Source organism: Cnephaeus nilssonii (genome assembly GCF_951640355.1).
Source record: "Cnephaeus nilssonii genome assembly, chromosome: 9".
Lineage (NCBI taxonomy): Eukaryota > Metazoa > Chordata > Mammalia > Chiroptera > Vespertilionidae > Cnephaeus > Cnephaeus nilssonii.
In genome coordinates, this window is record NC_137080.1 from 88,927,911 (window position 1) to 88,954,183 (window position 26,273).

Below are 26,273 nucleotides of genomic sequence, written 5' to 3' on the forward strand. Positions count from 1 at the left end.
TGAAGATGAGTGAAAGCTGCAGACTGTGTTTGCATGGTTGGAGCTGAAACACTTTGATCAGACCAGTGCAGGAGCAGAAATAAGCACAGTGGAGCAGGCCTGAGTGGAGCGGAATAGAGCTGTCTAACCTGGCCCCAGAGCAACCTGGGTCAGTGCTGTTCCACAGCCATTAGCCTTGCTGTATCACAATTGAGTTGTTTGCACTAAATAGTTTCCTTCTTCACCACACCCCAAGTTGGGGATTCCTGTTGGCATTGAATTGGCACCAACAACCATCAGTTGACAACAGTGATGACTAAGTCTTCAAATGAAGACAATTAAAATATGTGTCTCAGCGGAATTAACTTAAAACACAGTGCAAGTTCTGGATCTTTGACTCATGAGTGTGAAACAATGACAAATCTCATTTGATCCTCAACCAAATCCTGCAAGGAAGCTCAGAGGGGCCAGTTATACCACGCTAATAAATAGTGGAACCAAAAACTTGAACCTAGTTTTTTTTACTAAGTCAATTGTTTTAATTATCCTGTTCTGTTTAAACTTAGACTTGGGGATTTCTATACTTTAAAAACAGTAACTCCCAGTTCTCTTTCCATCAGATTCCAATTTCCTATCAAGTTGCAGCCCTGAGGTATGAGTGGTTCCTGAACTTTAACAAAATTAGGTCATCAAGCAACGAAGAAAAACCACTCTTGTCAGACAACAGTGTTGTTTGTTTGTTTGGTTGATTGTTTTTCTCGCCCCTTAAGCGGTCCTCCATTAGGCGCAAGGCACCTTGGGAGTTGTAGTCTTGGGGCACAGACCTCTGTGGCTGGAGGCGCTGACTCACTGGCACTCAATCAGCACAGAACCAATTTGCTCTCCGCACAGCTATTGGCTGGAAGGCAGCGGGTGCCCGCCCCGCGGCGCGACGCCGTGGCTGGAGGAGGCAACCCCGGGCAGGGCGTAGTGTGGAGCTCGCCGCGTTCCCGGGTACCTGCGTCCGTGATACAGCAGTGCAGCCATGGCAGAACCGCAGCCCGCGTCTGGCGGCCTTACCGACCAGGCTGCCCTCGGTTGTTGCTCGGACCCGGACCCTAGCACCAAGGTGGGCGCAGAACCTATTTCTCCCGAGTCGGGGCCCAGCGTGGCGCATTTGGGGTCCAAAGATAGAGCAGATTCCCGGGCTCAGCCAGGCCCGGCTCGGACTGGATTCGAACCCCATTCGGACCCCCTTGGACGGGCCGAAGTGGGCTGGGGAGAGGACTAATGGTGTGCAATGGGGGTTCCGTGAGAAAGTCCATTTCTTCAGATTGTTTCAAAGCCTGCAACCCAACTTGCATTAACTTTTTAATTTGGGGATGTTAACTGGAAGCCACAACTAACTCAAGAGTCAGATTCGTTGCCTGTGGGTGTGCGTGTTCCCAAGGTCAGTAACCCGGGCGGATAAGAAGAGCAATTTCAGAACTAACTCCCAACCCAGGTTCCAAGGTCTCTGTCCATGCCGGCCTCTCCCAGCCTGCATCATTTTTCCATCACTGCCCTGGCTCCGGGCTCAACTCCTAGAAGCTAATTTGATCACTTCGGGTTTAACCCCGCCCAGAATTTCGCTTTTCCTTCGCTTCTACGTGTGTATGCTCACAGCCACCCTTCTGCCCTGCCTGTGCGAGGTAGCCCTAGGAGAGATCACAGAATCATGGAGCTTAGATCCGAAAGGAATCGTAGAAATTTCTTCACCGATCTACTCAGTGGAGGAATGACCTGTTGCACATGAAGGCTTTCATCCCTCCAGCTTGCTTAACGTGTCTGTACTAAGAGCCAGTGTAACTAACTCACTGAGGTGTGGTACTTTCGTGCGTTGTCAAGATTAGACACAGCAGTCACTGGGGGATTTATTCTAGTACTCATCAGTGTCAGTAAACGCCTTCGTGTATTTATTCAATGGGCTGGGGAATTTCTAAATTCCTTGAAGATTAAATGTGCTTTATGCAGCCCTCTAAGAGGGGTGCATGACTTTGGTCCCTGCTTGCTCTTTGCCTTCAGGGCAAAGAGTCATGCACCTGTAATTGCTAAAGCCTCTGACTAACATCTGGTACTTAGGCAAATATATATAAAATCTCTCACACTCATCTCACTTGTATACCTTCTCATAATAATACTTAGTTATTTCACATAGAGTCGTTCAGTATATATTAATTTCCCAGGTAACTGGGGATTTTATGTATTGGGCTAGTAAAAAAACATTTTCAGGGAGATCTTTATGAAATTTGTTCAGTACACTTCCTCGCATTCTTAACTTACACTTCTCATAATCTAAATTTCTCTTGGTGATTTGGAGTAGTTCTTTTTTGAGATCAGAATTTTTTGGCCTTTGAAGTACTACCATGTGGGGTACATAAAATGGGATCTGTACTAGCAGCTTATATATATTGAGTGTGTCAGGCCCTGGGTTGCTGTCTTAAGTACATTACTTAATTTAATCCTCACAACAATCCTGTGAAGCAGGCATTATCTCCATTTTACAAATGAGACTCTGGCACATAGGCATTGGGTAACTTGCTCAGGGAGGAGCCCACACTCCCAGCCTCCACTCTATTTGGCTTCTGGAGTACTGTTTTCAGCACTAATTTTGGAACTTGAGATGAAGTAAATTAAAAAACCTAAATGAATTAAATTCAGCCTGATTACTGATTACCTGCTATATATAAAGAACGTTTGGGGACACTGGGATGAACAAGATGAGGTCCCTTCCCCAAATATACACCAACTCTAACATAAAATGGAACTGGGAGTAACGTGCTATTAAAATTAGAAAGCACCCTGGGAGCACAGGAGGTAGAAATTCTTGACGATAGCATCTGTGATATGGTGTGGGCACAGGGTACCTGGAGTCTGAAGACCTACAGTTGAATCCCCAGTTCTATCATTGGCTGCAGTGACTTTAGCAGGGCACTGGGGCTGAGTTTGTAAAAGGAGCATAAAAAGGGCTACTATGATGATAAAGTGCATTGGTGTTCTCAACTCTATGAAAAGTTATACAGTTTAAGGTTGCATTTCAATTGTGGGGATCTGGGACTACTCAAGCAGAAGGCGGGGGTGGGCCCATTTCTTGAAAGATGGATGGGATTCCAATGCCACATGGGAGACAGAATTACATAGAAGGGCATTCTAGGTGGAAGACACCTCTGAGCAGAAATGTGCTGAGATATCAGAAAGGTTCTGGAGAGGGAAGTTATGTGTTTTTGGTTGAAGTCTGGGGTCATCTAAGCGGTGAAGCAGTGGTAGAGAAAACTAGAATGGTAGGGTGAATCCAGATCATGGAGAAAGCTTTGAATGTCACATCTAAGGAAGCTGGATTTATATGAGTAGTGAGGAACCATTCAGGGTTCTGTTGAATAGGTTGGAGGGATCCAAGCCTGAGGTGATGAGGTTGCCTAAAAGGCTCGTCCAGAAAGTGAGGTAAGTGATGAGGTTGCTATGAAAAGGAGAGAGCAGCAGTGGTGGAAAATCCACTCACTTGTTGATCATTTGCATCTCTGACATAAAGGTAGACAAAAGAATGTACAGCTGACCATATCCTGGGCTATATATTATTTGGCTAACTTTCTTCAAAAGGCCAAATACTTCCTTTCCCAAGTAGTAATCTGAAAGTCAGTCTTTCTACTGTTTTCATCAATGTCCTCTGTTACAGTAATTTGGAGTGGTAGGTGATAGAGTTGGGGAAAACTTTCAGGGATGGTGACATTTAAGCTTAGTTTTACCAAATACAAAGGAGGTAGCCAGGTAGAGTTGGGTGCAAAGGTAACGGGAAGAAAGAATGGAAAGGAGGAAGAAAGAACAATAGCCAGAGAGAAGCATCCTATATGATAAAAGCCTAATATGCTAAGTGTCTGGTCATCTGGTCATCCGTGCAATCAAAGTATAATATGCTAATGATATGCTAAGGCCGCTCAGTCACTCACTATGACGTGCACTGACCACCAGGGGGCAGTCAACTGGTTGACCAGTCACTATGATGTGCACTGACCACCAGGGAACAGACGCTCTGACCAGTAGGTTACCTTGCTGCTGGGGTCTGGCGGATTAGGATTGAGCGAGACAGACCGGACATGTCCTGGAGCCCTCCCTCGGTCCCTCCCCAGCTGGCCAACCTCCTGTGTCCCTCCCCAGCCCCGATCATGCACCGGTGGGGTCCCTCAGCCTGGCCTGCGTCCTCTCGCAATCTGGGACCCCTCGGGGATCAGAGAGCCAGTTTTTACCTGATCCCGCAGGCCAGGCCGAGGGACCCCACTTGTGCACGAATTCGTGCACCAGGCCTCTAGTAGTATATATAAAAGCACAATGACATCAGAAAACTGATGCAGGGACCTACAGGTAATGATACTGAAGTTATAAGCAGTGCAAGTTGAGGGGAAGGTACACAAAGCAGTCATTGGGATGCTCAAAGAAATTATGATCACTCATTATGTTCACTTGTTTTTCTCACCTTGTAAAGATTTGTATTTATGTGTTTTATTAGTATATTTGTGCATAATTAAAGTAAGTATACATTTATTGAGGGTGCATGCTTCTTGTGAACTCATAAGGGTATGAAATAAAAAACATTTGAGATTACCAGTTTAGGGAAGTAGTGAAAAAAATGAAGTTAGAGAAGTATGCATCAACCATATGTACTTGCTCTTGATACTTTATCTTTTAAATAATTTTTTTTATTGATTTTAGAGAGTGAGGAGAGAGAGAGAGAGAGAGAGAGAGAGAGAGAGATCGGCTGCCTCCTACACATCCCCTTCTGGGGATCGAGCCCGAAACCCGAGCATGTGCCCTGACGGGGAATAGAACTGGTGACCTCTTGGTGCATGGGATGATGCTCAGTCTACTGAACTACACCAGCTGGACAATACTTTATTTTAAAAGTTGTAATGCACTGCTGAAGGATTAATTTTTAATCCAGAAATGGCACAATTGGGTTTTCATTATATAAAGATCAATCTGGTAGTATTTTAGGAAGATCATTTTGGACTGCGTTGTAAGCCTGCAAGAAGCAGAGACAAGGAGGCTATTGTAATCACTCAGGCAGGTGATCATTAGAAAGGCAAGGAGAAAGATTCCAGAGGGATTTAAGCAGTCAGGTTGATGGGATGCTTGGATTGCATTATGGAGGAGTAGAGAGGGATTAATCTAGGAAGACTCCAGGTATCTGACTCGGGCTAGCAAGGGATTCTAGAGGTGTTCCTTGATGGGAATATAGGAAGGAGCATTTATTTTGGCTGTGATGAATTTAATATTTTGACCCAGATGGAATTGACGAGTGGGCTGATAGAGACATCACTCCAGAGCAAGGCCTGGGGAATGCAATTTGGGATCAAAAGCAATAGTTGGTAGTAGAATTCTGGGTGTGTTTCATAAGTATAATAGAAAGAATAATAAGCAGAATAGCTTACTCTGAGCCAGGCACTATGCTAAGCACTTTCATGCATTATCCCATTTACTTTTCAGCTGAACCCTACAGGCTGAGAATTATAATTATCCCCATTCTAAAGACATGAAAACTGAGGTTTAAGAAAAGTAATGATTTACTCAAGGTAACGGTGATATAGTCAGCATTTGAACCATATTGCCTCTGAAGAATTATTTCTCTCACACTGCATGAGACTGGAAAAACCTCATGATACTGAGGGTTTCTAGGGTTTTCCTGTTTCTCTTACCTGTTGTAAGAGTGGTCTGGCAGGTGTGTTTACCAATATCACAGGTAATTTTTAAATTTAAGAAACTTACCTTTATGTTTCCTAGCTATTTCTGTCTCTCTTATCTATAGGGAAAGTATGCTTGAAATATGTTGTCTGTTGATTTATAGAGTGGGAAAGAAAGGACCAAATGAAACCAATTTAGATAAGATAGAATGAAAGTGAAGGAGTGGCTGAATCATTTTCTGGAACATTTGTTAAATTCCGACACAGGTTGAGTCAGGGAAGTAACACTAGAAGGAGGAAGGTAGTAAAGAAAAAAATAAGTTGTACCATATTGTGCATCAACCATGAGCCCCAGCTGTCACATAGTAAAACAGTGTTGTTGCCCTCAGATATACTTTCCAAAAGGATCTTTCACTGAAGGCAATCGTGATTTTAAAAAGTCAGGAAAAAACATAACTGTCACTTTTTGTTTTATAGGAGATATGACAATAGGGTAAAGAGTTCAGCCCTTTCCCCTTTGATGTGATTCTGATCTTTGGTTAACTCTAGCTTGTTTCCCAGGAAACAATTAAAAATGGTGTTTGTTCCTTGGGAATACCATTTATGGTAAAAATAACTCAATTGGTAAATTGCATCTGGAGAGGGAGAATTATAATTTCCTAATAGGAAGCCATAGCTTTGGGCTTCCCTGAATGCAGTGACTTTTGTGGAGATTCTGGAAGCCGTGCCTAAGGAGTTGCTACTAGAGGTACTGGCTCCTGCGGTGCACCAGGTGGTTCCCACGCCTCCCCAGTGTGGATCTTCCCCCTGCAGCTGGGCTGTCTAGCTCCTTTAAGCACTCCTGCTGGAGAGGAACACCTAACGCTGCTCTGGTGTCCAGCTCTTTTCCCGACTGACACCCTTTCAGCCTGTGGTTGGTTGTTTAGTTGAGCCATAAGACTTCAACTGCTCGCGGTGATGCAACACCTTTGAAAATTGCTTGGGAGAGAGTGTTGGTAGGCTCCAAAGGGCATTGGCATCACTGTTACTAAGGCCAACACACACACTTTAGGCCAAAGAAACTTCAGTTTTTCTGAAAATTTGGCTTGTGCTAAATTTAAGTGTGAAGTTTCTCTTTTCTGAAGACTGAAGGGGATAGAGGCAATAGAGATCTTGATTTTGAATAAGATGTACTATCTTACAAAGCCCCTTAGTAACAGTTCTAGAGAAATGAGTGTCTTCATCACTAGAAAGAGAATCTGAGAGGTAGAAACCACAAAGTCAAGCAATGTTTTTGCCATTATTCTGGCTTCTTGACAAGTTTTGATATATCCTGAAACAGACATATAGTGACCAAACATTGTTGGGGGCAGTTGTATAAAATCCATTTGTAGACTTCTTCTGGGAATGGAGTGTACATACTTTTTCCTATTCCTCATGATAAGTACATTATATATAAAACAAACATAGGAGACTGAAAGGTGAGGAGAAGGCAGACTGGCTAGGGACCTCGAGACCCTAAGACCACCATGGGAGTGGGTTTCCTCAGTTTTCTTTTTGCCTCATATAGCCCAGACTTGGAGCTAACAAAGCTACCAATCTGGAAATGCCAATGGGTGCAGACCAAGGAAAGCCTCTCTCTCTCGCCTCAGGACCAGGAAATGGGCAATATATCCTGATAAAACAGAAACTTTTAGACAACAACTGCTCTGCTACAACCAAGCACCACAGAAAAAAACTATGGCTGCAGCCCCACCTACACCAGCAAAGGCTGAACGGGGAGTCTGGTCTACCCAAGGGGCAATAATGAAGTGCCTAGCCTACCCCTGCCACGGTGGTGTCAGAGAAGACTGAATAGGGAGCCAGAACTTTCATCTCGCCAGGAAGTAACAAGCTTTCCCCCTGTGCTGTGTCAGTGGAGAAACATGGGAAACCTGAAATTCTACCCCAACCCAGCAGCAGAAGTATTTTAAGAAAATCATAAAGGAGAGAGTAAAGGGATGTAAAGAGAGGTAAGGTTTCTATACTTGATTCAAACCGATAAATAATGACACCAAGTGACTGTGATAAGTTACTTATATACAAGGGCGGGCAAAAGTAGGTTCATTATAATAATAAATAATACAATAATTAAATAAATAATAATACAAGAATAAACTCTGTTTCACATACAACTGTAAACCTACTTCTGTCAACCCTGTATATAACGAAACACCAGAGCAACTATTGAAAATGCTACACAAAGAAATATGTGTAAAAATACTCTAGAGAAATAAAATGGAATTATAAAAAAATGTTCCAGTGATCTATAGAAGGGCAAAGGAAAAGAAAGAAGACAGTAATAGCCGGTTGCTCAGTGGTCATAGCGTCAGCCCATAGACTGAAAGGTCTCAGGTTCGATTCTGGTCAAGGGCACGTACCTGGGTTGCAAGCTGGACCCCCCGGCCCAGTCAGGGTGAATGTGGAAGGTAACCAATAGATGTGTCTGTCTCACATCGCTGTTTCTCTCTCTCTCTGTCTCTTCCCCTCTCTCTAAAAATCAATGGAAAAAATATCCTCAGGTGAGGATTAACAAAAAAGAAAAAAAGAAAGAAAACAAAAAACAAAAATAAGTAAAATGGCCAACTTAAGCCCTAATGTTTCAACAATTACATTTGATGTAAATATATCAATTAAGACAGAGTAGATTGAAAAACATGCCCTTGCTTATCCATATATGATGGAATTTATTGTGCTGATCATTATGTAAGTTAAGTCATTATGCTGTATACTTAAACTTACATGGTACTATATGTCAATTATATCTCAAGCTGAAAGAAAAATTAAAATATGCCCCAACTACATGCTATCTATATGAAACTCCCTTCAAATATGATAGAGGCAGTTAAAGTAAAAGGATGAAAAAATATATATTATGCAGACAGTAATCAAAAGAAAGCAGGAGTGCCTATATAAATATCAAACAAAGTAGATTCCAGAGCAAAGAAAATGATCATGGGGAAGTACATGATGTAATGATAAAAGGGTCAGTTGACCTAGAAGGCAGCAATCCTGAATGTGTTTGCACCAGACTGCAGAACTGCAAAACTATGTGATGCAAAAACTGATCTAATGGAAAGAAGAAATAGACAGATCTACAGTTATAATTGGAGGATTCCATACTCCTCTTTCAACAATTAGTAGAGAATTAGCAAGTAGATAGATTTAACAACACCTTAAGCAAATAAGATCTAATCAGCAAGAACATGTAATCAACATTTATAGAACACTCCACCCAATAATAACAGAATACACTTTTTTTAGGTGCCCACAGAAAATATTCCAAGGTAGATCATGACACAGGCCCTAAAACCAATTTGAACAAATTTAAAATAACTGAAATAAAGAGTGTGTACTTCGACTATAATAGAATCAAGCTAGAAATCAATAGCAGAAACATAACAGGAAAATCTTCAAACAATTGGAAACTAAATAATACATTTTTTGAATAATCCATGGGTCAAGAGAATTCTCAAGGGAAACATTTTAAAAATACATTGGAGAGTTTGGCTGGTAATGCAGGCTGTGAAAGAATTCACAACTAAGACAAGAAATGTAGTGAGGAAACTTATTTTCCTTTCCAAGGGAGGAAAGGGCCAAGTATTGCTAGTCAATACAGGGCAGGGACCAAACTGGCTTTTGTTTCTAAAGAGCAAGCAACTGTAGTTGCTAAGTGACAAGGAAGGGAGGGGGATTGTGTTGAATTTGAGCAGATACCAGGGGTTGTCTTGAAAAGTTAGTTTATTTGCTTTCCAGGAGACAGTCCAGCAGATGTCCTATTTCTTCCAAGCCTGTAAAACACACTTAGAACAAAGTTATGAAGAGTTTAAAAGAGGCTTGTTTGACGAGGAGGGGAGAGGGGAACTTTCTACTAACTAGAAACTCCTTGGTGCGAATTATCCCTGAGTTGTGAAAACAGCAGGGAGAAGGGGCATGAAAGATTGCAACCTTGAGAGTAGCTTATCTTGCCCTGAGTTTGAACAGAGGAACTGTTTGAATCAGAGGAGCCAACAATCTTGGGGTTTAATTACCAGATGCTGTGGAAGGCCACTGCAAAGAAAAGGAGAGGCCTTTTTCTGTCTTTACAAAAATGAAAGCGGAATATCAGCTAACAGGGCTAAGGGGGAGAATTTATAGCACTAAATGCATACATTAGAAAAGAGGAAAAGTCTCAAATCAGTCATTTAAGATTCCTCCTCAAGAACCTAGAAAAAGAAAAGCAAAATAATCCAAAGGAAGCAGAAGGAGGGGAATAATAGAGTAGAAATCAATGAAATTGAAAACAGAAAATAGAAAAAAACACACAATTAAACATAGTTGATTCTTAGGAAAAAGCAACAGAATTGACAAACTGCTCTATAACATAAGGAAATCAAATTCATAATTAATCATCTTCCAAAAAGCCTATCTCCAGGCCTAGATGATTTCACTGAAAAATTTTTCTAAACATTGAAGAGGAATTGACATCAATTATACACAGTCCCTTCAAGAAAATCGAAGAGAAGGGAACACTTCCCAGTTCATTTTATAAAGCTAGTATTACCAATGTACTAAACCAGATGAAGACAGTACAAAAAGAAAAAACTGCAAATCAATATCCCTCACAACTATAGACATAAAAATATTTGACAAATTATTAGCAAATAGAATTCATCAATATATATAAAGAATTACACACCATGACTAAGCAGAGTTTATTCCAGGTATGGAAGGCTATTTCTATGTTCAAAAATCAAAGTAATTCACCACATTAGGAAGCTAAAAAAGAAAAATATGATCATATCAATTGATGTAGAAAAAGCATTTGACAAAATTCAATACCATTTATGATTCCTTCCCCCCCACCCCCATAAAATAATAGGAATGGGAACATCTTCAACCTGATAAAGAACATCTATAAAAACCTTACAGCTAACATTGTGCATAATGGTCATGCGTTCTTCCTAATTTGGGGGAACAAGGCCAGGATGTTTGCTCTCACCACTCTTATTCAACATCAGGCTGGAAGTTCCAGCCAGTGTAATAAGGCAATAAAAGGAAATAACAGTCATACAGATTAGAAGGAAGAAATAAAACTGTATCACATTGTACATTTTTAAGGCAGAGAAGTAGATAGCTTGGGTTTTCTATTTACAGTAGTAATTAACATTTCAAATCATTTTTTAAAAAACTAGTGTAATATATTGAACCCTCCCTCAACAAATTATGGACTTACATTGACTTGTGTTAGTTTGCTATTACTGGTAAATGACTTAAAACAACACAGATTTACTATCTCAGTTCTATAGGTTAGAAGTCCGACATGGTCTCACTGGACTGAAATCAAGGTATTGACAGGGCTACATCTCTTACTGGAGGCTCTGGAGGGAAGTCCTTCCAGAGTCTTTCAGATTATTGGCTGAATTCAATTCCTTTTGGTTGTAGGACTGAGGTCCCAGTTCTTTGCTGGCTCTCAGCTGGGGACCATCCATAACTCCTTGCACACATGCCCCTACATCTCCAAGGCAGCAGTGGCACATTGAAACTTTCTCACCCTTGGAATCTGACTTCCTCTCCTGCCATACCTCTCCGCTTCTATGTTCTTTGCCATCTCTCATTCTTTTCTCTGTTCCTATACAAGTTTTTAATACCTCATTAGATTACATTGAACCCAGCTGGATAATCCAGGCTAATCTTCCTATTTTCAGGTCAGCTGATTAGTAACCTTAATTCTATCTGCAAAGGTCCTCACAGCAGCAATTATTAGGTGTACCGGTTAATAATGCAGATTTTATAATCAAAGAAAACACGATAATTTCAAGAGAAACATCAAAAGTGCTTTATTCAAAGTAATGCCCATCGCTAGCTAAACATTTCCCCAACTTTCAGGTAATTTGTGGATACCGTCCCAATAGAACTTTTCTTGTTTTGAGGCAAACCATTCAGAGACCCAATTTTCTACTTCTTCATACGTTTTGAAGTGCTGCTCAGAAAGTGCATGTGCCATCAATCGTAAAAAGGGGTAATCTGAAGGAGCAAGGTCTGGTGAATAAGGTGGGTGGGTTCATACTTCCCAGGCAAGATTGTTTAACGTGTCTTTAACTGGTTTTGAAGTGTGTGATGGTACATCATCATGAAGCAAAATTACTTTGCGTGTCTTCTGGCACATTCTGATCATTTCACAATCAAAGCGTGGTTCAAATTGATTATTTTTTGTTGGTAGTGATCAATATTAACGGTTTCACCTGGTTTTAGAAGCTCATAATACACCACACCTTCCTGATCCCACCAAATGCAGAGCATTGTCTTCTTTCCGAAGCGATTTGGCCTTGCAGTTGATGTTGATGGTTGACCTGGATCAACCCATGATTTTGTGCATTTGGGATTCTCAAAATAAATCCACTTTTCATTGCCTGTCACAGTTTGATGCAAAAAAGAATTTCTTTCATGCCGTTGAAGCAACATTTTACTGATGACTTTTTGATTTTCCATTTGTCTTTCATTCAGTTGATGTGGCACCCATTTTCCTTCCTTTAAAATCTTTCCCATTGCTTGCAAACGATTGGAAATTGTTTGCTGAGCAATGTTTAATCTTTCTGCAAGTTGTTTTTTAGTTTGACATGCATCTTCAATAATGCTTGTAATTGTTGGTCTTCAAACTTTTTTTGGTTGACCTGGACATTCTTTGTCTTTCACATCGAAATCATCACATTTAAAGCGTTTAAACCAGCGTTCACAAGTATCTTGAGATGGAGCATGTTCACCATAAGCTTCCCAAAGTATCCGATAACTTTCAGCAGCACTTTTCTTCAAAATAAAGTAATGAATTAAAACTTCCTGCAAATGCTCTTTTTGGGCACGAAATTCAACGTTTTTAAGCATAAAAATATCTATGATGGTAACACCTTCAGCAACATGACATATGAAGTTTTGAAGCTTGCTGTCAATACAACAAAATAGCATACATATCAAATCGCATATATATCAACATATGTGTAACTCCATCTATTGGAAAAAAAAATCCGCAGTATTAACCTGTACACCTGGTAGTGTTTCCTAGAATAACCAAGAACATCTTTAGAATTTAGTTCTTGCCTGCAGCTCCCTCCAGAGACTACAGTGTATTGGCTGTGCACCATGTGTGGTGTGAGGAAGGCAACTGTCCCCCGTGAGGCCTGCCAGAGTTGTAATTGCCTTGGTTGGACTTACATTGTGGCCTGGAGCCAGCCTCAAGCAAATACTGTAACTGATAGAGAAGCAGCAGTCACTCACATTAGCTGAGAAGAATATTCGCTATTTTTGTAGGGTTCACAGTGCCTGTTTTAATCTCTGCTGGAACAAGAGTAGGAAGCGGAATTGGTTCTGTGGCTTTTATTTTGGTATCACTCCATTGCAGTCGCTGAGCAACTTTGGAGGGATATTTGCAGTTATGTTCAACGGGAGAAATCAAAGCCTAATTGTGAGTGCCAGCTAGTTGCCTGGATGTCAGTAGCTGCTTTTTTCTTTTTCAGCTGTTTGCCGAAACAGACTTTTAGGAATGTGACACCTGACTGCGAAAAACTGTCCAGATATTCTAGAAATGTAACTTCAGAGCCAACTGCCTTCTGTGCGATTATAAACTGTGAATGAAGAATTAAGTGATTACATTCATTAAGATCAGGGTATTACAATAGTTTTTAATCTAGTTTTGTTTTAAATGAGAATTTCAATGCTTGCAATAAAAGTACAATTTTGTTATTTAAAAATTTAGCAAAATAGCCCTAGCCAGTTTGGCTCAGTAGATAGAGCGTTGGCCTGCGGACTAAAGGGTCCCAGGTTTGATTCCGGTCAAGAGCACGTACCTTGGTTTCAGGCTCCTCCCCGGCCCAGACCCTAGTGAGGGTGCGTGCAGGAGGCAACTGATTGATGTGTTTCTCTCACATCGATACTTCTCTCTATCTTTACCTCTTTCTTCCACTTTTTCTAAAAATCAATGGAAAAATATCTTTGTGTGAGGATTAAAAAGAAATTTTTAGTAAAATATAAGAATATAATTTCCTAATGATGCTGAATGAATCACATGTATTTGTATTGTATACTAGAGGCCTGGTGCATGAAATTTGTGCACGGATAGGGTCCCTAGGCCTGGCCGGCGATCAGGTCGATTGGGGCCTTCCTTCCACGCCGCCCTCTGGTAGTCAGTGCACGTCATAGTGAGCAATCAAACTCCCAGTCGGTCAAACTCCCGAGGGGACAATTTGCCTATTAGCCTTTTATTATATAGGATGATGTGAGTTACAGGGGGGATGTGTCTGTGTGGCTGTGAAAGGAGAGGTCAGAGTTTTCAGGCCTATCTTGTGAAGTCCTTGGTTATGACAAGAATATAAATGTGTTAGGAAGCACAAACATAGTTAAAAGACTCATGGTCTGAAAGATACCTGTGGTAGAAGAAGACCTGAGCTTAGCATCCGAAAGTTGGGGGCAATTCATTTCATCATTCTGAGTATGTTTCTCATCTATTAAATGTGGATATTAATACCTACAGGCAATAATACCTTATAGTATGTACCTAATGAAAGTAAACTCCCTAGTGATGTCAGACCCCAAGGCAAATTATTAATGCTAATAATAATCTTAACTCCATGAGTTATTATACTCTCTATACCCTTTTATCAGTCAAGTCAAGTCTCTTGTTTCCTGATTTTTAAATTGGACAATTTCACAATGGTGTTAGAAACAGTAATTTTTACGCTTTTAGGTATTTAGGAGTTTAGGATCTTGTAACTCCTTGCTATGATTACCAATAAATAGTTCTGTGAGGGCACTTGTGTGTTCATTCAACAAATTTTACAGTGATTGGATCCTTTATTTATAATGTCACTGTTTAGTTTGGGACACCCAAAAGCAGACTGGAGATAGGGGTTTAGTTCTCAGCAGTTTATTTGGGAAGTAGTCAGAGAAACCTCTGGGGAACAGAGGTGATAAAAAGTGTGTAAGCGTGAGGACATTTGGGCTTGGGCTTGCTGGGAAGCCTCTGAGAAACTGGAACCTGCCTCAGAATTGTCCCACTAAAGGACAATTGATTGAGTGTCATTCCTGGGCTGTAAACTCCCTGGTACTTGGGACCTGCCTACCCTTGTGACCAGAAAATACCCTCGGGCAGAGAGCCCAAGTTGTAGGTAGTAGGTATGGAAACTTTCCAGATGATTTCCATGGTAGACAGAGGGGACAAAAAGTGTTTTCTTCCTAAACATGGTTACAATGGTGGACTGTTTGCATCTTGTTACAGAAGGCACAGTTAATGTTGGTACAAGTGGTAAAACTGGAAGGTGTTTAATATGTACTGTTCTCCTTAGGATTTCCTGTTGCAGCAGACCATGCTGCGAATTAAGGATCCTAAGAAGTCTTTGGATTTTTATACTCGAGTTCTTGGAATGACGTAAGTAAACTATATATTGGCGCCTGCGATGTTTAAATATATAGCTTTGCAAATACAGGGAATGCTTTCAAATATATTTTTAAAAATGGGTTCAAGTTTGCTTCATAAATCACAAAAGTCCTTCTGGCCAGCTGTCAGGGACTGCTGTCAGAGCTTCTGTCAAGCTCCTCTGTCCCAGCCAGGCTCAGTGGGCAGCGAGACACCAATACTTGTATTTTCTCTAACCCCCTTCTCTCTGAGAGCTGCCAGTTAAATCCTTAGTATGCCCAGACCCTTTTGATGTTAGAGCCACTTTTAGCCTCTTGTTTACTTCAGAAAAGGTATAGATATAAAGACCTATTACTTAGAAAATGAATGAGTTTACCTAAAACTGGCCATCTGTCCCATTTGTCTATAAAGTGTTGTCTTTTGCTGAACAGGTTATCCTCTGATCTTGTCATTCTTAAAGTGTATTTGTTTATTATTCTTTTTCAAATTGTAAGAGAATATTTATTTAGAAAGTTAGTAGAAGTGAGCCAGCTGGGCTGCGTAGGCTCAGGAAATAGGTTAGAGAAGCAAAAGACGGGCCCTTGGAGCTTAGGAGAGAGAAGGGCAAAAGTAACTCTCCTGGAGAGAAGAAGCAAAGAAGAGGGGGACAGGAAGGTGTGGGCGGGCTCCCCAGAGCTTATTTTTCTTGATTTGAGGTTTTCTGTTTGTTTTTTATAATAAAGATAAAGAGTAAAATGATCTTTAATTTGCTGCCTAGATAACTTCCATTGACATTGAGAGAAAAATTTGGTTAATACAGTATATGTCTCTGTTTTAAAAATCCAACCAATTCAGAAAAATACAAAATGAAAAGTAATAGCCTCCCTCTCCCAGTTCTCCCCAGAGATAACTGCTATAAATAATTTATTGTAGTTTTTTTTTTTTTCAGAAAAAGTATTTTGCATATATTCATGGCATATTTAAAGGACAGAATGCAACCAAACTAATTGCACACTTGCTGTTTGCAGGCATTTAACACAGTATTTCATTCCATCTTCAGAGTAGGCCTATAAGGTAGCTTATGTCCCCATATGAAGGAAGAAACCAGAGGTTAAACATTAAGTAACTAGCCCTGAATTTGAAGCCAGGTCTGATGAACTCCAACGCTGACTTTGTTTTTAAAAGCCCCCAAGAGGGGGGCGTGACATTGTACTGAAAGATATGCTCAGCTGAGAAAAGCAGGTTTCAGCAGGATCATGTGCTGCATCTCCCACCTGACGGGTCTGCAAGGCTGTGCAGTCTGCTTAAGTTTTCATGACTGCAGTATTTGAGGTGTTTGATTCTTTATTATAAACAGATAGAGTAAATCTTATTTGTGGTAAGTCAGTGCATAGATTTTATCGGCCAGGGCATATTACATACCAGTGATAATCAAAAGATTTCAACAGAACTCTAGAAACTTTTCATTTGTTATGCTTCAGTCATTCCCTCTTGTTATGAACTAGAGGCCTGGTGCATGAAATTCATGCATTGGGCAGGGAGAGGGGTGTCCCTCAGCCTGGCCTGCACCCTCTCGCAATCCGGGACCCCTCGGGGGATGTCCGACTGCCGGTTTAGGCCTGATCCTGCAGATCCCACAGGGATCAGGCCTAAATTGGCAGTCGGACATCCCTCTTGCAATCTGGGACTGCTGGCTCCTAACCACTCGCCTGCCTGCCTGACTGCCCCTATCCACTCTGCCTGCCTGTCTGATCGCCCCTAACTGCTCGCCTCTCTGCCTGATCACCCCGAACTACTATGCCTGCCTGCCTGATGGCCCCTAACTGCTTGCCTGTCTGCCTGATCGCCCCTAACTGCTCGCCTGCCTGCTTGATCGCCCCTAACTGCTTCTGCATCGGCCCCCACCACTGCGGCTTTGTCCAGAAGGTCATTTGGCTGTCCGGTTTAATTAGCATATTACGCTTTTATTATTATAGATGAGGTCATCTTGGAGCATTTAATCCTAATCTAAAGAAAATTATATGCATCCTCATACTACCCTATTCCTTGCAAAATAATCTTATACTCTGAATTCACTTTATAGGCCATAACTTCACTGATCTTTTTTAAAACCTCAGGATTAATAATCTGTCTACTCTTTCTCTCATATCAGTCTCTCCTTTTCCACTGGCTTTTTTTCCTCAACCTACAAAAAGCTTAAGTCGTCTCTATTCTAGGATAATTCTTGCCCTCTGCTCTCTGGCCCTCCTGCCCATAGTCTCCCACCATCTATGAAGGTAGACCACGCTGCTATTTGACTTGCTCCCCTCCCTTTCTCTCCCAGTGCAGGCAGTCCAGCTTCTGCTGCCCCATGCTGCGGAAACTGCCTCACGGGACCTTTCCATATCTGGTGACCTGTTCCCAGTCTCAGGCCTGTTTGACCTTTCTGCAGTATTTGATACTGTTAACCACTTAATTGTTGACAGTCACCTCTTCTGTGTCCTTCCTTCTTTCTTACCACAGATCCTCAATTTTTTCCCTAGGAGTTTTGGCTTAGTAAGAACTCAGTACATTTATTTATTTATTTAAAAAGTATTTTTAATTTAAGTTTTATTTTTCAATTATTGTTTACATTTAATACTATTATTTTTTTATTGATTTCAAAGAGTAAAGAAGAGGAAGAGAGAGATAGAATCATCAATGATGAGAATCATTGATCAGCTGCCTCCTGCATGCCTCCTACCAGGGATCAAGCCCACAAACCGGGCATGTGCCCCAACCAGGAAACGAACTCTGACCCCCTGGTTCATAGGTCGATGTTCAACCATTGAGCCACATGGGCTGGGCTATTTTGATTCAGTTTCAAATGTCCAGGTTAGTGATTAGACAATCATACTTTCAATGCATTTATTTTCTTTAACTGAATGTCTTATACCTGAAAATACAGTAAAGTAACACATTATATCTTTTACTAAAGATAAAATTTTATTTTGAAGATATCTTTTGCCATTTATAAACAAGTACCATAATTCTGGCTAAGTTTCATTATATTTAAAGAATTGATGATATTTGAAGAAGTGATGAATTACAAAAGTTTGCTTTTTAAATTTTTATTTCACTGAGATTTACAGATGAATAGATGTTGTTTTTTAAATCCTCACCCGAGGATACTTTTTAAAAAAATTATTATTGATTTGAGAGAGAGAAGGAGAGAGAGAGAGAGAGAAACATCATTGTGAGAGAGAAACATTAATTGGCTACCCACCAACCAGGAATCGAACCTGAAACTTGGGTGTGCGCCCTGACAGAGAATTGAACCTGCAGTCCTTTGGTGCACAGGACATGCTCCAACCAACTGAGCCACAGCGTTGAATAGATTTTTTTTTAATGAAATATTTGTCATTGGCTTACCTTGCTTTTCTTATTAAAATGGCCTTATTACAGAGTTATTCTTAGTAGAACTTGAAAATTATTATGTTGATTTTAGCATGAATCAACCTTTCCTGTTGTCAATTGATTCAGGATTGTTGTTTAATTTCAGGCTACTCCAAAAATTAGATTTTCCCACAATGAAATTTTCACTCTATTTCTTGGCTTATGAGGATAAAAATGACATCCCAAAAGATAAAGATGAAAAGGTAGCGTGGGTATTCTCCAGAAAAGCTACACTTGAACTGACACAGTGAGTATGAGTTTTTATCTTTTTATATAATCTATATTTTTTAAAGGCTTGTTTTTGTACACTGTTTTCCCTTACCAGGCTAATTCAAACCTGGTCTACCTAACCACTTTGCATTTGTAACAGGATGTTTGAGTGTTTTTTCATGGATCTTTGGTCTTTGTGTTGGTCTTGTGGCATAGGTAGGACAAGTGAGATCATTTGCTTTTTAGGTAGAGACTCTAAGACTGAAATGGCAAGATATTTGCCAAACTATAGCTAACAAATGTTTAGGTACTACAACTAAGTCTTCATAAAATGTTGAAATAGGTATTCCTCTTTTTATTCTTTATGTTGTTTTGTGCACTGTTTTGTTGTTGTTGTTGTTGTTGTTGTTAATCCTCACCCGAGGACATTTTTTTCCATTGATTTTTAGAGAGAGTGGAAGGAAGGGAGGGTGGGTGGGTGGGTAGGAGAGAGAGAGAGAGAAAAAAAGAGAGAGTGAAACATTGATGTGAAAGAGACACATCTGTTGGTTACCTCTTGAACACTCCCCAACTGACCGACTGGGGCTGGGATTGAGCCTGCAACCCAGGTACATACCCTTGACCAGGAATCGAACCTGCAACCCTTTGGTCCTTGAACCAACACTCCAACCATAGAGCCACCCTAGCTAGGGCTCTGTGCACTCTTTAGTAACCAAAAACAGCATTTGTTTCAGGATATGTGATTTAATGTGTCCCCTGATTCAAAACAGCTCTGGAATCAGACAGACCTAGACATGAATCTTGACTCTGACAATAGCTCTGTGACCCTGAACAAGTTATATCACCTCCATAAGTGACATTCTCATTTATAAAATGCAGATACTATAATATAGCCCATGAAGCTGTTATGAGGATTTTACTGAGCACAGTGAGTGATAGTTGCTTTTGTTATTGCTATCCAGATGCCTGGTTTAGTCTCCTTAGTCTAGTTAAAATCATACTTTGCCCATTTGCCCTTTCTGTAGTTAAAAACTTAATATTTATAACAGCAGAGATTAGACCAAGTATATCAAATAATATATATGACTAGCATTCCCGTTGCAGGAAAAATCCTGCAATAGGGTTTCCTGCTGCACTCTACCCCACCCTGCCTGCTCTCCTCCCTTGTCCCCCGCCCCGCGATCTCCGCCAGCCCCCCTGCTTTTCTAACTTCTCCGCCAGCCCGCTCTCCTTCCTTCTCCCCTGGCCCCGCCTCCGCTCCTCCCTTCTCCCCCGGCCCCACCTCCGCTCCTCCCTTCTCCCCCGGCCCCGCCTCCGCTCCTCCCTTCTCCCCTGGCCCTGCCTCCACTCCTCCCTTCTCCCCCGGCCCCGCCTCCGCTCCTCCCTTCTCCCCCGGCCCCGCCCCTTCTCCCCCGGCCCCGCCTGCTCAACTTCCTTCTCCCCCGGCCCCGCCTCCGCTCCTCCCTTCTCCTCCCCCCGGCTTGCTTGCTTCTCTGCAGCTTTGCTCCCTTCTGCAGTTCTTGGCTTCTTTCTACGCTGTCGCGATATGCAAACTAGCTGCCATCTTTGGATAATTTGCATATTCGTCCTGATTGGTTGGTGGGTGTGGCTTGGCTGGTGGGCGTGGCTTGTGCGTAGCGAAGGTGTGGTCAATTTGCATATTTGTCTATTATTAGATTAGATAAGATTACAAAGACAGATTGTTGCAACCTTTTTTTCAGAATATCTGTTCTACAGGTCCCTTGTAATTGTGTTTTCCTTCCTTTCATAGCAATTGGGGCACTGAGGAGGATGAGACCCAGAGTTACCACAGCGGCAACTCAGACCCTCGAGGTTTTGGTATGTTTCCCTATTTGTATATAATATATATGGGTTTGTGTGCTGTTTGCACCGCATTCCTTTTTATGATTGTAAACAATCTAAAGCATTGAGGATAAGTAATTTATTAGGAGTAGGTTTATTGTTATTTTTATTTTCACAAATAATTTTATTTAGGAGTCATTTAATCTCATAGTCTCAGTCTGAATATTACATCTACTCTCTCACAGTGATTTTACTTTTCAGTCTCTGTGTTATATTTCCAGTAGGTTTTTAATGTAAAAACCAAAAGCTGTGGTGAATAATAATCTTGATTTTTGCTTAGCATATACTTCTGCCTTGAACTAAAACCTTTCAGTAAAGATAATGGGGTTATAGGCTTAAATTGGCTGTTATGTAGTCAGTGTCAACCACAAACCTATTAAGTATGAGTAAATGATTATTCTTTTGTAGGTTATTCTTAATAGATTGAATAACCTATTTTTAATAGTTTATTCGTAATATATGAGTCAATTTTGGCCTTATTTTCAATAATTTATCATTCAGAGCAACTAATTAATTTATTATACCCAGCCAGTTAGACTTAGATTTTTATTTTTTAATACAGGGCAGGACAAAAGTAGGTTTACAGTTATGAGTACATGAAACAGAGTTTATTTTTATATTATTCACTAATTATTGTGTTACTTTCCATATCAACTATAATTCTACTTCTGCTTCACCCTTTATATTATAGTTTTCTAACCTACTTGATCCAGTCTGTCTTTGGCTGCCTTTTGTTTTGAAATATACTAGTTTTGGAAGCCACTTGTGGCACTTGGCCACCCTGTTGCAATGATTTCTTCCTTCTCTTTGCCTTGTTTTGGGGGTGGTCACCTAAGGTCACATTGGAATTGCAGTTCCTGATGTACATGGTGCTTGCAAAAGATTTGAAGAACTGGGAGTCAAATTTGTGAAGAAGCCCGACGATGGTGAGTTATAGAACTTTCACTGAGCACCCATGGGAGGGCACTGTTGTAGTAAAACCCTTTTGGAGCAAGTAACTTTGAAAAAGTCTACTTCAACCGGCTTAATGAAAGATGGCAGTTATTGGAAGAATACCCGCTGAAGGACCTGAAAGACAGCGACTAGGGTGCTTCACAAGGCACAGGATATAGGGAGCCATCAAAGACTTAGGCTCCTCACCTACCCTCGGACCCCACCTTATTCTCTATCTCAGGTGTTATCTAGCCACCCCAAAATAAGTTCCTTAAAGTCTACTTTATCTGATATGAATATGACTATACCAAATCTCTTCAGTTAATAATGGCCTAGTATTTCTTTTTCATCTTTTACAACCTTTGCATGTCCTTAAGTTTTATATATGTCTAAATTTTGTTGGATTTACATGTAGTATAATTTATTTTACTTAGATTTGTTTCTGCCATAATTTTTATTTCAGTTTTCATTTGAAACTCTTCACTGTTTTCACTGTTTCATTTTAATTTTTTATTTCAATTAAAAGATTTGATATCTAGATATCTTCCCCAACAGGAAAAGAACTTGTTCCCTTTTACTCCCATCATGTTACTATTGCCCAGACTTGGATATGATTAATTTTTTAAAGATAATAAATACGATTTCAGAGTATTTGATCACCTTTTCTCCATATGTCTCTTACAGCATTTTTTAGATTTTTCTGTCCCTTTATTAAGTACCTCAACCCAAACTGTTTTCAAAGGATTTGTGAGATAAACTTTTGAAGCTTTGTATGCCTGAGAACCATGCCTTCAGACACAAATGGCAGTTTTGTTGAATATAAAATTTTAGGATTATTTTTCTTCAATCTTGGACATAGAACTCCATTGTCTTAGTTTTCCAATGTTGCTGTTGAAAATCTGTGTCTGATTTGTATTCTTTCGATTTTTTTTTTAATTTATTGATTTTTAGAGAGAGGAAGGGGGAGAGAGAAATATTGATTTGTTGTTTCACTTATTTATGCATTCATTAGTTGCTTCTTGTATGTGCCCTGACCAGGGAATGAACCCACGACCTTGGCATATCAAGACGACACTCTCACCAACTGAGCTACCAGCTAGGGCTGATTTGTGTTCTTTTGTATGTTCTTTTCTATATTCCATTTTGTTCTAGAAGCTTTTAAAATTTGTTATTTCTTTTTCCTTGCCTTCTTTCTAGGAGATTTCCTCAAACTGGCATACTAGTTAGCTAATTTTTCTCAAATGTATCTGTTCTGATAGTTATCTTTTGTGTTCTCATCTAATGTGTTATTTCAGCTATTATAATTTTGATTCCTAAGTTTTGTTTGATTGCTTTAACTTTTCTTTCTTTTTTTAATATATTTTTATTGATTCAGAGAGAGGAAGGGAGAGGGAGAGAGAGACAGAAACATCAATGATGAGAGAGAATTATTGGTTGGCTGCTTCCTGCATGCCCTACACTGGGGATCGAGCCTGAAACCCGGGAATGTGCGCTGACTGGGAATGGAACCATGACCTCCTGGTTCATAGGTCAACACTCAACCACTGAGCTGGGCCCTTTAACTTTTCTTGTTCTTGTTTCATATTGCTTATATTTCATATTCCTTATCACTTTTACATGTTTTAATTGTTCTTGGTCCATTGGTCTAATATTTTTTCCTCTTTTTGAATCTATAATCCATTGTTTATTTTATGATTATATTCCTCAAATTCTTGTTATTTTGGTCTCAGGGAATATTTTTTATTGCAAATATTAGCTATCCCAGCCCATCAGGCAATGTGAATGAGGGGAAAGCCAGATTCAGTCTTTACAACCCAGTGACAGGAAGGTGGGCTGGGCAGAAATCCCTAGGCACTGAAAATGACAAACACCTCACATTCCACAGAACAAGTCTCTTGGTTAGATCTTCCTGCTTTGTCCCTCCAGGACTAAATATTAGCAGTATTACTAGGAGACATTCCTGAGATTGTCACCCCCTAAGCCTGGTTGTGTGGAAAGTGAAGGCTGGAGGGGATCAGTCAGTTCCCACGTGTTTTTCTCAGGCTTCTGTGTGCGGTGCCGTTATTTACTCCTGAGGACATCTGAACCGGTACCACAAATCCTCACCCTCTTCCATCCCCCTAGTGTGGGGGTGGTGCTGATGCCCCAGCCACCGGGAGGAGCAAGAATCAAATTAACAAAACTCTTTCTGTTTATTCTCCCACAGGCGTGATGGGCTGCCATGATGGTCCCCCTTCCACACATAGACCAGTTAAAACAGTCACCCTACCTCATTCCCACAATTCCTCTCCACAGCCATCACCCAAGGGGTTCTTACTTTTTCCCCTACTTGCTATGTTCCTCTGGGGTGATTTTGGGTAAAGGAACTAGAGATAGGAGTCAACTGATTCAGCATCTTCATCCCATAAATTTCTGAGGTCACATTGTTCCATTTAAGCCAACAGCTCAACTTGCTAGACCTACTAGCCTTTCAATCCCAGTTATGAATTCCTGTGAGAAAGAACCGGATTGGCAGACCTTGGGTTACTCAGAATAGTCTTCACAGGGTTGTATGATTCAAGCATCTGGCTCTTTGGGCTGTGGGTGAGCCATGCCCCCTGCTCCCTCGAGCACCTCATTTTCTTCTTCCTCTAAAATAAGACAATTTCTGCCCTAGCCAGTTTGGCAGAGCGTCAGCCTGTGAACTAAAGGGTCCCAGGTTCTACTCCAGCCAAGGGCACATGCCTGGGTTGCGGGCTCGATCCCCCCCACCCTCGCCGCCCAGTAGGGGGCGTGCAGGAGGCAGCCTATCAATGATTCTCTCATCATTGATGTTTCTATCTCTCTCCCTTCCTCTCTGAAATCAATATATATATATATATATATATATATATATATATATATATATATATATATATATATATGACAATTTCTGTAATGACTCAACTGGTAGCATGAAGTGATATTGTAAAGAGGTGGGACTCACCTGTTACCTAAAAGATGTATCCAGTCCCACAGTTTATTTCATTACAGTATGTTCCCAGCTATGTGTAGAAGATAGAATATTAGTCTTTCCAAAAAACATGCATTTGGGCAACAATGACAACAGAATTGTTAAAAATTAATACTATAAAGAATGCAAATTAAATTTGAAGTAACAAAAATCTTTTTAAAGTTTTTCAGGGTTTTTTTAATAATGAAAATCATTTCATTTTACAGGTAAAATGAAAGGCCTGGCATTTATTCAAGATCCTGATGGCTACTGGATTGAAATTTTGAATCCTAACAAAATGATAACTATTATTTAGGTCTGTGAGAATACTGCTTTGAGATTTCCATAAAGATACTGTGGGAGTTAAAAAAGAGAGACAGGGAACTTGGATATTTTCAGATAACAGAAGCATCGAGGACTGATGGTGCATTGTCTCAATTCAAATTATTCTCAAGTGCATTTCCCTCCCTGTTTCAGCTGTGCTTTCCACCGACCTGATCAGTCCCTCTAGTTTTAAAGTAGTGCTTTGCCTTGTGTCCTTGAATGTGGTTGTATAACATTAGTTTTCTAGGTAATGATTAGAACAGTTCCCTTCAGAGGCTGCATTTGCCTTCTCCCTCCCAACTTGACTTCTCTACAAGTCTGCCTTTGAATCATCATTTTAAAACACATTTAACATGTTTCCTTCTGGGGTTCAGTCCTCAGAAATAACGTTTCACAGTGGAAAGTAAAGAGCACTGACCAAAAACAAAACTTTATGTGCACTTGAAATAGTATAAAGTGTTTATTTTACAAGAGAGAAGGCACTCTTGGGAGGAATTCAGAATCATGCTGATGAGGATGCTGACAGAAAGACTAATTTCTTCTTATGTATAAAGTGCTTTCGAAATTCAAGGACTAACCTCTTTATTTTGGGGGTGGGGAAAAGGGTGGGAATATTTTTCCTGGGTTTGCAAACACCAGATTAGGCGGTCAACATGCTTTATCTTGTTTAATGCTCCCAACTATCCTGTGAGAAAGAACACAGGCTAGACATGTAAAATAACTAATTAGTGGAAGGCAATACAAATAGGCATGAGTACTCAAAATTCCATCATTATTTTTAGCATTCAGATGTACCTCACAGGACGTCCCCCACTAGCCTCCTGTTGTAAAACCTTCAGTATCTTAGCATTATCCTCTCAGCTCTTGGCCTGAGAACCGTGGTGAGGGAGGGAGCAGTGGAGGAAGTCTGTAGCACTCAGCTGCTCTGGGGATGCCCCATTGTTCTTGTGTGAGTGGTGCTTGAGTTACTTGTGAAGAGCCCTACACTAAGGTCTTTCAGATGCCGGTAGTCATTTAGGATAAGTTATGACCAGTGATAACTTAGGTATCAGAAATCAGCTCAGTGGTCTTCTCTGCCATGATTGACATTTGATGGATTTTAAAAAAACAAACTGATTTTTAAAAAATCTCTTCAGGCCCAGAGAATAAGAGCATCCAATTTGTTGAACTACATTCAGGTTTTCTGTAGACTGTGGTGGAAGATCTTTGGGTCGGCCATGCCAACTGTGCTTACACTGCTAGAAGCCCTTGACATTTCCTCTTTGGATGGAATGGATTTATGTGAGCAACTCAAACAAACGGCAATACTTATAGACAAATAAAATAAGCATTTAAATAAGACTGTGTTTAATTTGTAAACTCTCCAGCATGTTCTTTCTTAAAAGAAGAAAAAGGCTGCCCTCGGGGAGTAGTGCAAGGATGTGAAGGGGCTTGCAGGCTTGTTCTGAACTGGGAATAGATGTAATTCTGTATATCCTGCAAAGCAGATAGTTCCTATGGATAATGA

General features: G+C 40.6%; 1 protein-coding gene across 1 annotated transcript; it reads left to right on the plus strand.

Annotated features, from left to right (window-relative positions):
* Positions 1–932: 932 nt before the first annotated feature.
* GLO1 (glyoxalase I) lies at positions 933–25,116 on the plus strand. The gene is made up of 6 exons (XM_079780636.1): positions 933–1,087; positions 15,002–15,084; positions 18,572–18,712; positions 20,447–20,514; positions 21,375–21,464; positions 24,670–25,116. Exons 1-6 carry the CDS (start codon positions 1,004–1,006, stop codon positions 24,756–24,758), a joined length of 555 nt encoding a protein of 184 aa, XP_079636762.1. The 5' UTR covers positions 933–1,003; the 3' UTR covers positions 24,759–25,116.
* The last annotated feature ends 1,157 nt before the right edge of the window (positions 25,117–26,273 follow it).